A 13,361-nucleotide genomic window follows, 5' to 3' on the forward strand; every position below is an offset into this window, starting at 1 on the left:
CAGATGCCCAGTCTTCTGCTTTATAGCTTTTTTCTTCTTTCTCCCTTTCCCTGCTCAGTGGGTTCATCTCTCTTATCTCAACCTTTCTACATTTTTACTCAAATATCCTTTCTCTCTTTCTCCAACAAAACTGTTTCTCTCCTGCCACATGTATCACCCAAATTAGTTCTTTAAGAGCCTCTATCATCTTGTCTTTGAATGATTTCCCCATCCCTTCTCATCATGTCTGTCTTCTCTCCACTTTCATTCACAGGTACACTGCAGTGGTCATGCCAGTTCACTACCAACATGGCACAGGACAGAGCTCCTGTCGGCGCGTGGCCCTCATGATTACAACCGTGTGGGTACTAGCCTTTGCCGTGTCTTGCCCTCTCCTCTTTGGCTTCAACACCACAGGTAACAACGATTTCCCCTCTTACAATTCCCATGTGATTCATAGCACATCTGAGTGGCAGTGACTGGTGCTTAGCCTGGAAATTTCTGACACTGATCAGCATACATTAAAATCAAATAAGGATACCATAGGCTGCAATGCTTTGGGTTATAATTAAAGCACAAAACAAAATCTCATCACTTATTGGCACATAAAGTTCTGCCCGAGTTAGTGAAAACTCTAGTCTATCCTTATTTTGAAAGAAATAACACTGTATTCATTTGAAGCAATGTGCCAGTTAAAAAATTAAGCTATTTAGTAATTCAGGTGAAGTTTGCTAATGAAAAAAATGACAATTCAAAATGGACTTACAATGCAAAATAATGCTATAAAAGCCTTCAAACAGAATCAGTATTTCTAATTTTTTACTTGAATAAAAATCATTCCTGGAATTTGAGAACTAGTATAGATCCCTAAATTACTAGAGAGTATATTTCTTACATCTTAATATATAAAAATTCTGGCCATGATGGTTGGCACATGGTACATCTTCTATTGGATGGACAGATGGATGGATGGATGGATGGACATGTGGATTAACAGTGTGAATATCTGAGAGGTTTGGCTTTTAGATATAAGACACTGATCCAGACTTATACCTCATATGGATTAGTCTTCTTTCGCTGTTCCATGTCCATCTTTTAGCCTCAGGAATTTCATGTGTTGAATGAGAAGTACAGGCATTGACAATAAACACTGAATATTTGCTAAGAGAGAACTAATTGAGTCACATCTTACTGTTCATCTGGAATTCTTATTTTGTCTATTTGGATTCCAAGTTCATTAATTTCTGGTATATATGTACAAAGCACATAGCTGTGTATTTATATAGATACAGATATTATATGTAACACATTGCATATAAATACAGGCAAATCCTAACTTATAAATAGTTATCAAAGAATCATTTACTGACCAGTGATTTAAAAGTCAAAACAGGACACCTGGGTGGCTCAATTGGTTAAGCGTCTGATTCTCTTTTTTTTTTTTTTTTTAGAGAAACAGAGAATGAATGGAGGAGGGGCAGAGAGAGAGGGAGATACAGCATCAGAAGCAGGCTCCAGGCTAGCTGTCAGCTCAGAGCCCGACGCGGAGCTCAAACCCACGAACCATGAGATCATGACCTGAGCTGAAGTCGGACACCTAACCGACTAAGCCACCCAGGTGCCCCAGCGTCCGATTCTTGATTTCAGCCTGCATCATGATCTCACAGTTCATAAGATCAAGCCTGATTTCAGGCTCTATACTGACAACATGGAGTCTGCTTGAGATTTTCCCTCTCTCTCAAAATAAATAAACATTTTTAAAAAATTAAATAAAAGTCGAAACACATTTAGGAAAAGAGAGGCTCTGGAATTAGAAAAACCTACATTCAGACTTTAGTTCTACTACTTACCAGCTGTGTCTCCTTGAACAGGCTAGTTAACTTTTTTAAGTTTTCGTATTGATAAATCTGGGATACACTGAAGCATAAACTTGGGCAAATATATAGACTGAGTCTATATATTTAGTCAAAACGTTTCCAGCATTTATTTATTTAGATGGCCTCCTGAAAATAAACTTAGCAACGTCATTTCTAAAATTGCATGCTGTGTGTGAACTCTTTATAATACATTTATGACATATTAATGCATGTATCATACATTTTTACTTACTGCTCTTCAGGGCTGTAATAAAGCCATGTATATCTTTGTATGTGATTCAGGAGATTTTTCAAAGCAAATTTCATCTCTATATAGTGTTCACATTCATCACTAACCTTAGACTCTGACACTACATATAATTCCACTCTCTTTCCTTCATAGAGCTTTTTTTTAATGATTAAGTCAAGAATAAATTGAATAACATACATAGACCTGCCAAATACACACCACATGCTCAAGGTCAGGCTTCTTTTTCTGCTTCATTAAAGGTTAAGTAGCTGAGTCATCCAACAAATATTTGCCTAGTTAACTGAAGGTGTTCCTAAAATATGATGTTACTATCATGTTTGCATTACTCTTTACCATTACTTTGTTGTTTTCACTGAATGACACTTTATACACACAAACATGGTTATGGACATACACATACCCCTCCAAAGCAACATTCTCTAAGGCAACCCTCAGAGGCTGCCTGGCATTAAAATACTATTTCTGAGGGATGCCTGGGTGGCTCAGTTGGTTAACCGAGACTTCCATTCAGATCATAATCTCACAGTTCATGGGTTCAAGCCTGGAGCCTGCTTCAGATTCTGTATCTCCTTCTCTCTCTACCCCTCCCCTGCTCATGCTCTGTGTCTGTCTCTCAAATATAAATAAATGTTAAAAAAATTAATAAATAAATTAAATACTATTTTTGATGAGTGTTAAATGTGCTTTTTGGGTTAGCCTGATAACTAAGCCACCTTCTATAACCTGCTTTCTATACAAAAATACATTATTCTAAGTTGGAATTTGTAGTATGGAACTCAGGACCACTACTAGCCCAAGACTCTGCTTGCCCCCCGCCAGCAGCAAATCCCCACCACCATTCACTCGGGTGAGTGCTTCCTCTTACTCATTTTCGGAGGTTAGCGGGGGCTGTTTTACACACTCCCACAGACACACACACCTTAGAAACAGTTAAAAGAGTCTCAGACTCTGACGTTCGACAGAGTTCCCGGTTAATGTCAACATCTAAAGTGCAGAAGAATGATGAGCTAATTGGAGCATTGTTGCCACCAGTGAGATCATTATTATTCCAGAAACAAAACCCAGAAAAATCTTTCCAAAAGGATCTTCAAATATACAATTAAGAAGGCAGAAAATGCCCATGACTTAACACATACACTCTCACTTCTGTCTCATCTCTTTCAATCTCTTTCACTTTTTTTAAAATTACACAATTTATTGTATTGCAACTTTTTCTTAAGTTTCTTTTAGTTCTTTTAGTAATCTCTACACCCAGCATGGGGCTTGAACTCACGAACCTAAGATCAGGAGTCACATACCCTTCTGACAGAGTCAGCCAGGCATCCCCCTCTCTCTCTCTCTCTTTTTTTTTTTTTTTATGTTTTTTATTTATTTCTGAGAGAGAGAGAGACAGCATGTGCAGGGGAGGGTCAGAGAGAGGGAGACACAGAATCTGAAGCAGCCTCCAGACTCTGAGTAGCTGTCAGCACAGAGCCCAATGCAGGGCTCAAACCCACAAATCGTGAGATCATGACCTGAGCCGAAGTCGGACACTTAACTGACTGAGCCACCCAGCCACCCCTTTCTCTTAATTTTAAGTTTATTAGTAAGACTACAGTAAGTCCCCCACTTATTCATATATCCCATCCAAGCTTCAGGTCCATTGTAAGGACTCAATGAATATGAGCTAACACTATTGTTGTTATTATTGTGTATTAGAAAAGGTTTCTATACGTCAAAATTTAACTATGCACCTGCTAAGAAAATCTAAGCGCTGGTGGACACAGAAACCAGTCACCTCATCCTAGAGCACAGTTCAGGGAATTAGCAGAACTCAAGGGAAGGAAGCCCAGCCATCCTTCTCTGCCCCAGCCTGACCTTCACAGTACAGCTTCATTACTGTGATGGATGTGGGTTCCTCTAGCACCTCTTCCATCTATAAGGAAGTTCCCAAGTTCATTCGAGAGCCCAATATAAATGACTTCTCTCAGCCATTTTTTCTACTCATCCTGTGAAAAGTAGAGGAGAAAGGGGCAGGATACTGCCAATGACACCTGATATTGGAAGTGTCTGGATTTTCACTAAGAAGTACAATACAAAAGAACTTTCTGACAGAGCTCTTTTTTTAAATATTTATTTATTTTTGAAAGAAAGAGACAGAACATAAGTGGGAGAGGGGCACAGAATCTGAAGTAGGCTCCAGGCTCTGAGCTATCAGCACAGAGCCTGATGCTGGGCTCAAACCCATGAACTGTGAGATCGTGACCTGAGCTGAAGTCAGATGCTCAACTGGGTCACCCAGGCGCCCCTGGCAGAGCTCTTTTTAATAAAATTGGCTGCTATATGGGATTGTGAATTATCAGACAACATAAGGCAGAAAAAAAGTCGAATGTTGAGGCGCCTGGGTGGCTCAGTTGGTTAAGCGTCCGACTCTGGCTCAGGTCATGATCTCGCGGTCCATGGGTTTGAGCCCTGTATTCGGCTCTGTGCTGACAGGTCAGAGCCTGGAGCCTGTTTCAGATTCTGTATCTCCCTCTCTCTCTACCCCTCCCTAGCTTGTGCTCTGTCTCTCTCTGTCACAAAAATAAACAAACATTAAAAATTTTTTTTTTAAAAGAAAAAAGTTGAACATCAGTTTCTTCCATCTTGGAGTTGTCCTTATTGTCCGAGAAAAGAGCAACATGCATTTTTGGATATACACATACATAAGGCAGGATCTTGGGTCACAGAGAGTCCCAAAGTTGGGAGACCTGGCTCACTAGAGTTGTCCCAGCTCCCCGCCAAGGCTCAGCAGTCTAGCTAAAAGTCCCATCATTGACAGTGGTGGAGCACAGAGTGTTGGTTCTAGAGGAAACTCTAAAGATCTCTGAATGGGCAATACAATCCCTTCATTTCATACATAAAAATAATAGTCTTAAATTTCCTTTGAAACAAGGAAATGGAGGAGTACTCTCTAGATTTGAGCAATAGAACACCTCACCTGGCTTTCAGAAGATGGGAGCTGGTGGGAGCCCAGTTGAGAAGACCAAAGCTAAAAGAATAATAGGCTCATCCTAAATTCAGATTCATCAAGCTCTTCTGTCTTTGGAAACAAGTTGAAGACAAATCCTTCAAAGTCCTTTAAGTTCATGAACCTGTCAAGTCAAACTGCTTCCAGCCTTGCCCTTCACATTGTGAGACTCAAGTTCCCAGGCTAGTCAACAAAAGCCTCTTTGATCACACAGTGGGGCTATTTAGTGTTTTTATCACCCAGCATGGTGCCTGGAACATAGTAGGTGCTCCATAAACTTTTGTTGAATTAGGAAGTTAGTGAGTTCTTATCATCCTTTCCTCCTTAAATGTTGAGATTATTTGGGGTAAATATTGTCAATCACATTATGAGGTTTTCCTCATTATGGTCCAGCCAGTGATTGCTTCTGTACTTCTGCAAAATGCTCATTTGTCTGCCCTGCTCATGTGTTCATCATTCTTGGATTCACCCAATAGCTATTGTACTAGTAGCATGGTACTGTTTCAATGAAATAATTGAGACAAAGCACCTCAACTCCTGGGTGGGCTCACTGTCCTCACCACCTCATCTGAGACTCAGCAGAGAGAAGCTTCTAGAATTGCTGCCTCACTGACAAGACATACCCTTGGGCCAGATCCAATGGGAACTGGGGCAGGGCCCCACTCACTGCTCACTAGCCTCCAGTGTCACTCTGCCCACTGACAGGCCTCACAGGAAGTCAAGCATGGAGAAATTGTGGGAGAGGCCACAAAACTTAATCCAGGGACAGACAGCAATTTACCCAGATATGAAAGAAAGGACAGGATGATAGTGCAGGCTCAGTGATGGGATACTGAGTGTCCTCAAGGGTCAGTGATTCTGAAATAGCTCTGTGTTTTCTCTTTGCTCCTTCTCATCCATATGCTTTCAATAAAACATAAGGTGTAAAGGGATATGTACACGTACATATATGTAGGTCTCCCTTCTATCCTAGATGGTTAGCTGCCCTGTAACCCTCCCTAGAAGCAAACACTAGTAATCTTAAGATTGAAATAAGTATGCAGACACAAACATGTGTGTGCACGTGTGTGGGTATATCCATTTTTCCACAAATAGAAGCATACTTACACCCACTTTTGCTCCTGGCTTTTAGGAGCCTCCACATATGAAGCAGGATGTGAACCAAGACACAATGAGGGAACGGGTGGGCTGGGAATCCCTGCTTCCCAAAGCTCTGTGTGGATTAGATGGTGGAGATACCACACATAACATGGGGCCATATTGTGTACTCCCCACTGATATCGCCTACTTGGCCATCAGCTTTACTTTCTCCTTTTCTCTCACTCACAGGAGACCCCACTGTCTGCTCCATCTCCAACCCTGATTTTGTCATCTACTCTTCAGTGGTGTCCTTCTACCTGCCCTTTGTAGTGACCGTCCTTGTCTATGCCAGGATCTACGTGGTGCTGAGACAGAGGAGACGGAAACGGATCCTCACTCGACAGAACAGTCAGTGCATCAGTGTCAGGCCTGGCTTCCCACAACAAGTAAGCACCATGGAAGGGCAGAGGATAAACAATCCCCAGCCTGGTGGCCTCCAGCCTTGTGTCCAGCCAGACATGCTTTTGCCCATACTGCCACACAGGAGACACACATCTGACACCCACCTTCTCATCTACTGGTATTGGCTATGCTTAGAGTAGGAAATTAGATTTAAAAATGCACTGCTAGTCTTCCTTGAAGCTCAGATTGCTTGGCAATATGATAAGATGGTTTCTGGACTTCTCCTTTTCATCAAAGTTTTTCATTGCCCTCAAATGGACAGCAGTTCCAATGTCACACAGGATTCATAGTCTTAGTGTGGTAGTTGTCCCACACATTGCTGGTAGGTCCCCAGGACTGACTTTTTAGCAGACCACCTATTCTAAGAATCACTGGGGTCCACAGAAACCTCTTTTCCTTACTAGATCTGCCCCTGTGTCAAGATGCTGCCCAGCTTGTGAAATAGAAAACTGATGATGTGTTTTATTGGGCCTTTCAAGGCTCTGAAAAGAAGAGCTGCCTCAGCACTGATATTCCACTTGCTTGGGCTGTAAGTCTACTTATCCTAGCATCTGGCACATGCTTCAAGATATACTTGAAGCATTAATGGATGGATGCCAGTCACTTGCAATATGCGAAGAAAAGGGTAGCAGGAATATTATACAGCCTCTGCCTTCATGGAGTTTAGAATCCAGACAAGCAAATAAAACACACCTTCAAAGTTAACTAACAGTCCCAAACCCGATGGGATGTTTGCAAAATGAGATGAAGACTATTAAGCACCTAAATATAAGTGCTATGGAGGTAACTGGAAAAGAGAGGTTAATATGCTCAAGAAAGGACTTTATACACAGTGTTAGAACTGAATTTGATCCTGAAGGCTGATCCAGTTTGGATGTTTAGATTAACCTATCATGACCTGAGTGAGAGTTAGTCTCTCAAAGTTGAAATCCCAAGACGTGGGTAGAGCAAGAATATTGGTGTCCATGAAATAAGAGGTAAGGACCTGAGGCTGAGGATATGAACATATTATATTCAAAACACTGGCATCTATATAGCTCAACCATGTAGAACTTAACCTATGCTTTTTCTCCTTCTACCTACCCTAGTCTTCCTGTCTGAGGCTGCACCCCATTCGGCAGTTTTCAATAAGGGACAGATTTCCATCAGATGCCACTGGGCAAACGGTAAGTAAGCCATGACTTTGATTATAAGAAAAGAATAATATACCTTTTCTCAAGATGCTGACTTGACTTGCTTCCACTTCCACCCCAAAATGGAATGGCCTCAATCCCTTACTTGTTAATGAATATGAGATCCTGATTTGAGCTTCAGAATAGGAATCACCAAATGATATTCAAAAAAGCATATCACCATTGAACTAGATACCAATGACTGGAGCCAATGATTCTTGGCATGGTGTGAGGATGCCATCCAGAGTCACCTGCCTAGAGGGAACAGGGTATCAATGAAACACACATGGGCAGAGCCAAGACAAGCAGAGAAGAGATGCTAATGAGAGACTTTCAAGTGTCCTATTTCCCATTGTATATGGAGGGAAACCAAGACAATCTTGTGGTCTCCCTTATCCTTGTCCTTTTACTTAATCCAGCCCCGTCTTCCCAAGCTACCTGAGTGCAGAATGGAGCTGTTAAATAGAAGATCAAATTCAAAAACTCATAATGATGAAGGTCTGAGCTTTGTCTATTCTCAGTGTAGTTAATTAACCACTTTTTACATAGGCCTGGTATAGCAGATAGATTCTTGCTGTAAATAATTTTTTAAAAATAGGTAAGAACTTTAAGTTGCCTATAGCAGATCTAAGGCCTGAGGAGGCTCTAAGGCCAAAAGGAAGAAAAGCAGTAACTACTAAAGAGAGAATGGAGAACCAAGAGGCTGGAATTGCCAGGAGTATGGAACAACAGGTCCTGTCCTACCATCTGGGAGTGGAGGGCTCTGTCAGCCAGACCCAGAGGAATCCAGTGTTTCCCCATGCCAGCCATGGAGGTAGTGATGAGCATTTGCAGAGAGTTGAAAAATACACTCACCAGTATATAATCTTGAAAGGATCACTTTGCTTCTTCAGGACTGAATTTCCACATATGAGAAATAGAGACAAATCGTACTAGATCAATGTTCTCAAACCTGAGATTTCATAAGGATGCTCAAGAATTTGTCCCCAGTCCCTCAGTTTCAGAAGTAATGCATTTGAAGTTAAGTATTCTCACTTGCAGAAGATTACCAGATGCCAGCACAATCATAATTTTGGTTATAAATGGCCATTTAGATGAAAAGACAATATGCTGGGGCACCTGGGTGGCTCAGTCGGTTGAGCATCAGACTCTTGATTTCAGCTCAGGTCATGATCCCAGGGTTGTGGGATTGAGCCCTGGGTTGAGCCCCATGCTGAGCATGGAGTCTGCTTAAGATTCTCTCTCCCTCTACCCTTCTCCCCCACTTGTGCCTCTCTCTCTCTCTGTAAAATAAGAAAAAAATAAAAAACATAATATGTTTATATGAATTATTTTAAAACCCCATCAAAAACTTTTAAATTATATTATACTAAAATCCCTATGAATACCTTTGTTGAGCGCAGTTTTAAAAATACTCTCTCATCTTAAAGGTCCATCACGTTCATTCACTCATCAATGTTTCTGTGTGTACAGTGCAATAGCACTGTGATTCCTTGAACTAAGGAGAAAATAGTGAGCAATCTTGGTTGCTGACACTGACTAATATACAGAAAGAGGAATTTACTAAAAGGATACCAAGTAACTCAGACAATGAAGAATAACTTCAGATGATGCTGTTCATGCCTCAGGAAGAATCTGGTTGGAAGAGATAGGACACTGGATACTGATTGCCACCACTGCTAGACATATTCTGAAGTCTCCCTGCTTCACAAGCTCCAATTCAAGGTCGTAGGTACACTTCTCTAAATGGCTGGGCTTGGTTTATGTGCCAGAATTCTAGATAACCAGTGGGGATGTGGGGAGAGTAAATCATATGGCTTTTATGGCTTCAGTAATGGGAGCTGAGGCATCCTGCCTACTACTCAAGATTGACAGAGTCTGATTCTTCAAGCATGAAAGAAGTTCAGATGTTGAACACATACATCCTCACCAAATACCAGAAACATCCACATAGCTGCAGTTTCCTACTCTCAGAGTCTAATCATCCTAAACCTACTTTTCCCAATTTCTTTTCTGTTTTACAAATGAGGTTCAGAGGCATTTAATTAACTTGGCAAGGATATATCTGATAAGTAGGAAAGCTGAGATGAAAACCCTAGGTTCGTTCGTTCTTTCTTTCTTTCTTTCTTTCTTTCTTTTTACTTTTTATTGTGGAAAACTTCAAAAATAAAAAAGTAGAAAGACAAATATAACAAATCCTTTAGTAGCCATCAGCCAGCTGCAAAAATTATCAACTCATGACCAGTCTTATTTCATCTACATTCTCACCTACACTCATCCATGCCTACTGGATTCTTATGAAGCAAATCCCAAATATCATAACATTTCAGCCAAAAATATTTCTGTAAGACTCTCTAAGGGATACAGACTATTTTATAAACATATCACCACAATAGATCACATTTAGCAAATCAGTAACTCCCTAATATCATTAAATATCCAATCAGTGTTCACATTATCCCAATTGTTTGGTATATTTTTTATAGTTGGTTTATTTGAATCAAAATTCAAATAAGACCCATACTTTGCAACTGGTAAATGTTACTGTTGTTGCTGTTGTTGCAATTTATTTGTTGGGGAAAAAAAAACCCGAGTCATTTGTCTTACAGTTTCTCACATTGCAGATGTTATGATTTACATTTTAGTAGTGTCATTTAATATGTTCCTCTGTATATCCAGGTCATTCTAACTCAAAACGGCCAGGCTATAATCCTATACTACCCTCTTCAAGGGATTATTGTGATTCTCAAATATCCTATATCTGATAGGTGCTTTTTAGTTGTAACGTCAGAAGGAGATTTTTTTTTTAATTTTTTTTAATGTTTTATTTATTTCTAGGAGAGAGAGAGAGAGACAGACAGACAGACAGACAACGTGAGCAGAGGAGGGTCAGAGAGAGAGGGAGTCACAGACTGAAACAGGCTCCAGGCTCTGAGCTGGCAGTCAGCACAGAGCCTGACGCGGGGCTCGAACCCACAACCGCGAGATCATGACCTAAGCGAAAGTCAGACGCTTAACCGACTAAGCCAGCCAGGCACCCCAGAAGCAGATTTCACATACCTTAACTTTTCATGATCCCACTACTTTCAGATGTAGGTTTCACAAAATGATGGTTTCCTCTAACTTCTTTGCATTCTCTTTCCTTTTCAGGAACATTCAGAAGGTAAACAGTATCCTCAGAAATCTCAGGACCCTCTCTTGTCCCACCTGCAGCCACTATCCCCTGGCCAGGCACACTTGGAGCTGAAGCGCTACTACAGCATCTGCCAAGATACTGCCTTGGGGAGACCAGGCTTCCAAGAAGCAGGAGGAGAATTGAAAAGGGAGGGGAAGACTCGGAACTCCCTCAGCCCCACCATGGCACCCAAGCTCAGCTTAGAGGTTCGAAAACTCAGTAACGGCAGGTTGTCGACATCTCTAAAGTTGGGGTCCTTGCAACCCCGCGGAGTGCCACTTCGGGAGAAGAAGGCAACCCAGATGCTGGCCATCGTTCTTGGTGAGCTTGAGTCACGCTGCGTTGGGCTGAGTTGTGTTGAATTTGGTCAGGTTAGGTTGAGTTGGTAGAGCTGGTAGGAGGTACTAAGAAGCCACATTTATCAGAAACTGGAAATTCAATAACTGTAACGTTTATAAATGTTCGTGACACAGCTGAAAAGGGTTTGCGTATAAATGTTAACTCCGGTGAAAATTCAAAAACCTAGGCTGAAATTTATGAAACATGAAACTTAACAAGTGACCTAGGTGAGCTGCATTTATCCATTTGGTTTGTTGTCTATCACATGGAGTTTTAATGGACTAATCAAATAATAAAGAAGATATCAATTCAATAAAAAATTTCTGGCACATATTGGATATTTAATAAATGCTTACTTATTCTAAAATATTAAGTGAAGAAATAGGGATGCAAAAAACTTCTGTCATATGGTGTGATAACATCTAGATTATTTTAAATACAGAGAAAAAACATGAAAATTAATTCACCAAGATGTCAGAAGTGATTGTCTTTGAGTGGTGGGTGGTTATTTTCCTTCTTTCACATTTCTGTATTTACCAAGTTTCCTATAATGAGCAAAATCAGGGTTAGTCGTTATAGTAGAAAAACAGGGAATTTATTTAAAGTAAGAAAAAAATCAGTAAGTCACAGGTACCATATAGAGTTAGTGAAAGGAATTTATCCTGTTCACTGTCACTGACAAACCTCACTTTCTCATAGCTTAGGGACTTTAGGGGTACATCTAGAGGTAATCTCAACAGCAGCAACTGTCAGTCATGTCTTTAAGGTCTTCTTCCCTATTAGTGCCTAGGATCAGGTTTCGCACAGCTAGACATTAAATAAATATTTGAATTGAATTGAGAAGTAGAAAAGACTGGTGAAGAGCTACCTAAATAGCAAGCTAGAAAACTGACTTAGGAACAAAGGCCTGAGATGAATCAAAAAGGTAAGCATGTAGTTTTCCCACCCCACCCCCAAAAAAAGTGGCTAATCACACCTACTTCATAGGGTTGGTATACAATTAAACGGGTATGTAAAATTCCAGCATAGTGGCTGGCACATAACAAACAACCATGAGTCATTTTCAGTGTTATAACGAATGGAGTAAGCAAACCCCTTACCCCGTTTCTCTCTTCCTTTGTAACCTAGGGACCTTCATTGTCTGCTGGCTGCCCTTCTTTTTGACCCACGTTCTCAATACCCACTGCCAAGCCTGCCATGTGTCCCCAGAGCTTTACAGTGCCACCACGTGGCTGGGCTACGTGAACAGTGCCCTCAACCCTGTGATCTATACCACCTTCAATGTCGAATTCCGTAAAGCTTTCCTCAAGATCCTGTCTTGCTAAAGGAGAGGACAGCATACTCCCAGTGCCCACCTTTAGTTGCCAGGCCATTGGGCAACTGGCCAGCGCCTGCTGAGAAAGACTGTGCTATGTTCTCTGGCATGAGGTAGGAAGAAGATTCCTGGAGCCAGGACATCCCTGAGTAGCAGGTGTAACCAACTGCTTCTTCCAAAACAGAATGTTCTACCTCCCCAGCTAAAAATCTGACTTCATCCTGGTAATATTCGAATGGTCGGGAGGCCCCAAGTGATAAGCAATAATTCAGAAAGAAGCTGATAAAACGTGACTCTACTCTATATACACATACCAAATTGTCATCTGAGGCATGATTCATGACAGTGAAGGAAAAACGAACAGATCTCATCATTGTTAACTCGCCAGGGGTCCTTGAAATCTCAGCCAGTAAACCATCTTGCAAAATAGTCAGTCCCTCTTCCTTCAAGCCTGTAATTAAACTATCAGGCTGACCCTGTACTTTTGTGAGCCCACACCCTTTTGGTCATTCCTTTGGTTCATTGTATCCTGAACTATAAGGGCAAGGCCAGTGCTTCTACCTCTCTGTAGAATCTGGCTGCATTTGGTGAGGAAAATTCCTCACCCTAAGAGAGAAACATTGTCCCACATTGGGACCTGGGCTTCCTTTCAAACCTTGTTACCCCTGTATTATAGCTCTAGCTAAGAAGGCCCTTTGACTCCATTCCCGTATTCCCAGAGAC

General features: G+C 41.2%; 1 protein-coding gene and 1 non-coding gene across 3 annotated transcripts in view; one reads left to right on the top strand and one right to left on the bottom strand.

Moving 5' to 3' along the window:
- Positions 1–13,119, top strand: part of DRD3 (dopamine receptor D3) — a 31,273-nt gene extending 18,154 nt beyond the window's left edge. Inside the window, exons 3-7 of one of the 2 annotated variants that reach the window (XM_077771821.1) lie at positions 254–396; positions 6,425–6,621; positions 11,023–11,158; positions 11,258–11,305; positions 12,452–13,119. In XM_077771821.1, the coding sequence (XP_077627947.1) occupies positions 254–396; positions 6,425–6,621; positions 11,023–11,158; positions 11,258–11,305; positions 12,452–12,648 (721 nt within the window). In that variant the 3' untranslated portion in view covers positions 12,649–13,119. Of the gene's footprint in view, positions 1–253; positions 397–6,424; positions 6,622–11,022; positions 11,306–12,451 lie in introns of both variants that reach the window. The other variant, XM_077771820.1, reaches the window with a different exon arrangement.
- On the bottom strand, positions 10,762–10,845 carry TRNAE-UUC (transfer RNA glutamic acid (anticodon UUC)). The gene has a single exon. It is a non-coding gene; the product is annotated as a tRNA-Glu (tRNA).
- Positions 13,120–13,361: the final 242 nt, after the last annotated feature.

The sequence above is a fragment of the Crocuta crocuta genome, unplaced genomic scaffold (assembly GCF_008692635.1).
Source record: "Crocuta crocuta isolate KB4526 unplaced genomic scaffold, BGI_CrCroc_1.0 scaffold56, whole genome shotgun sequence".
NCBI lineage: Eukaryota > Metazoa > Chordata > Mammalia > Carnivora > Hyaenidae > Crocuta > Crocuta crocuta.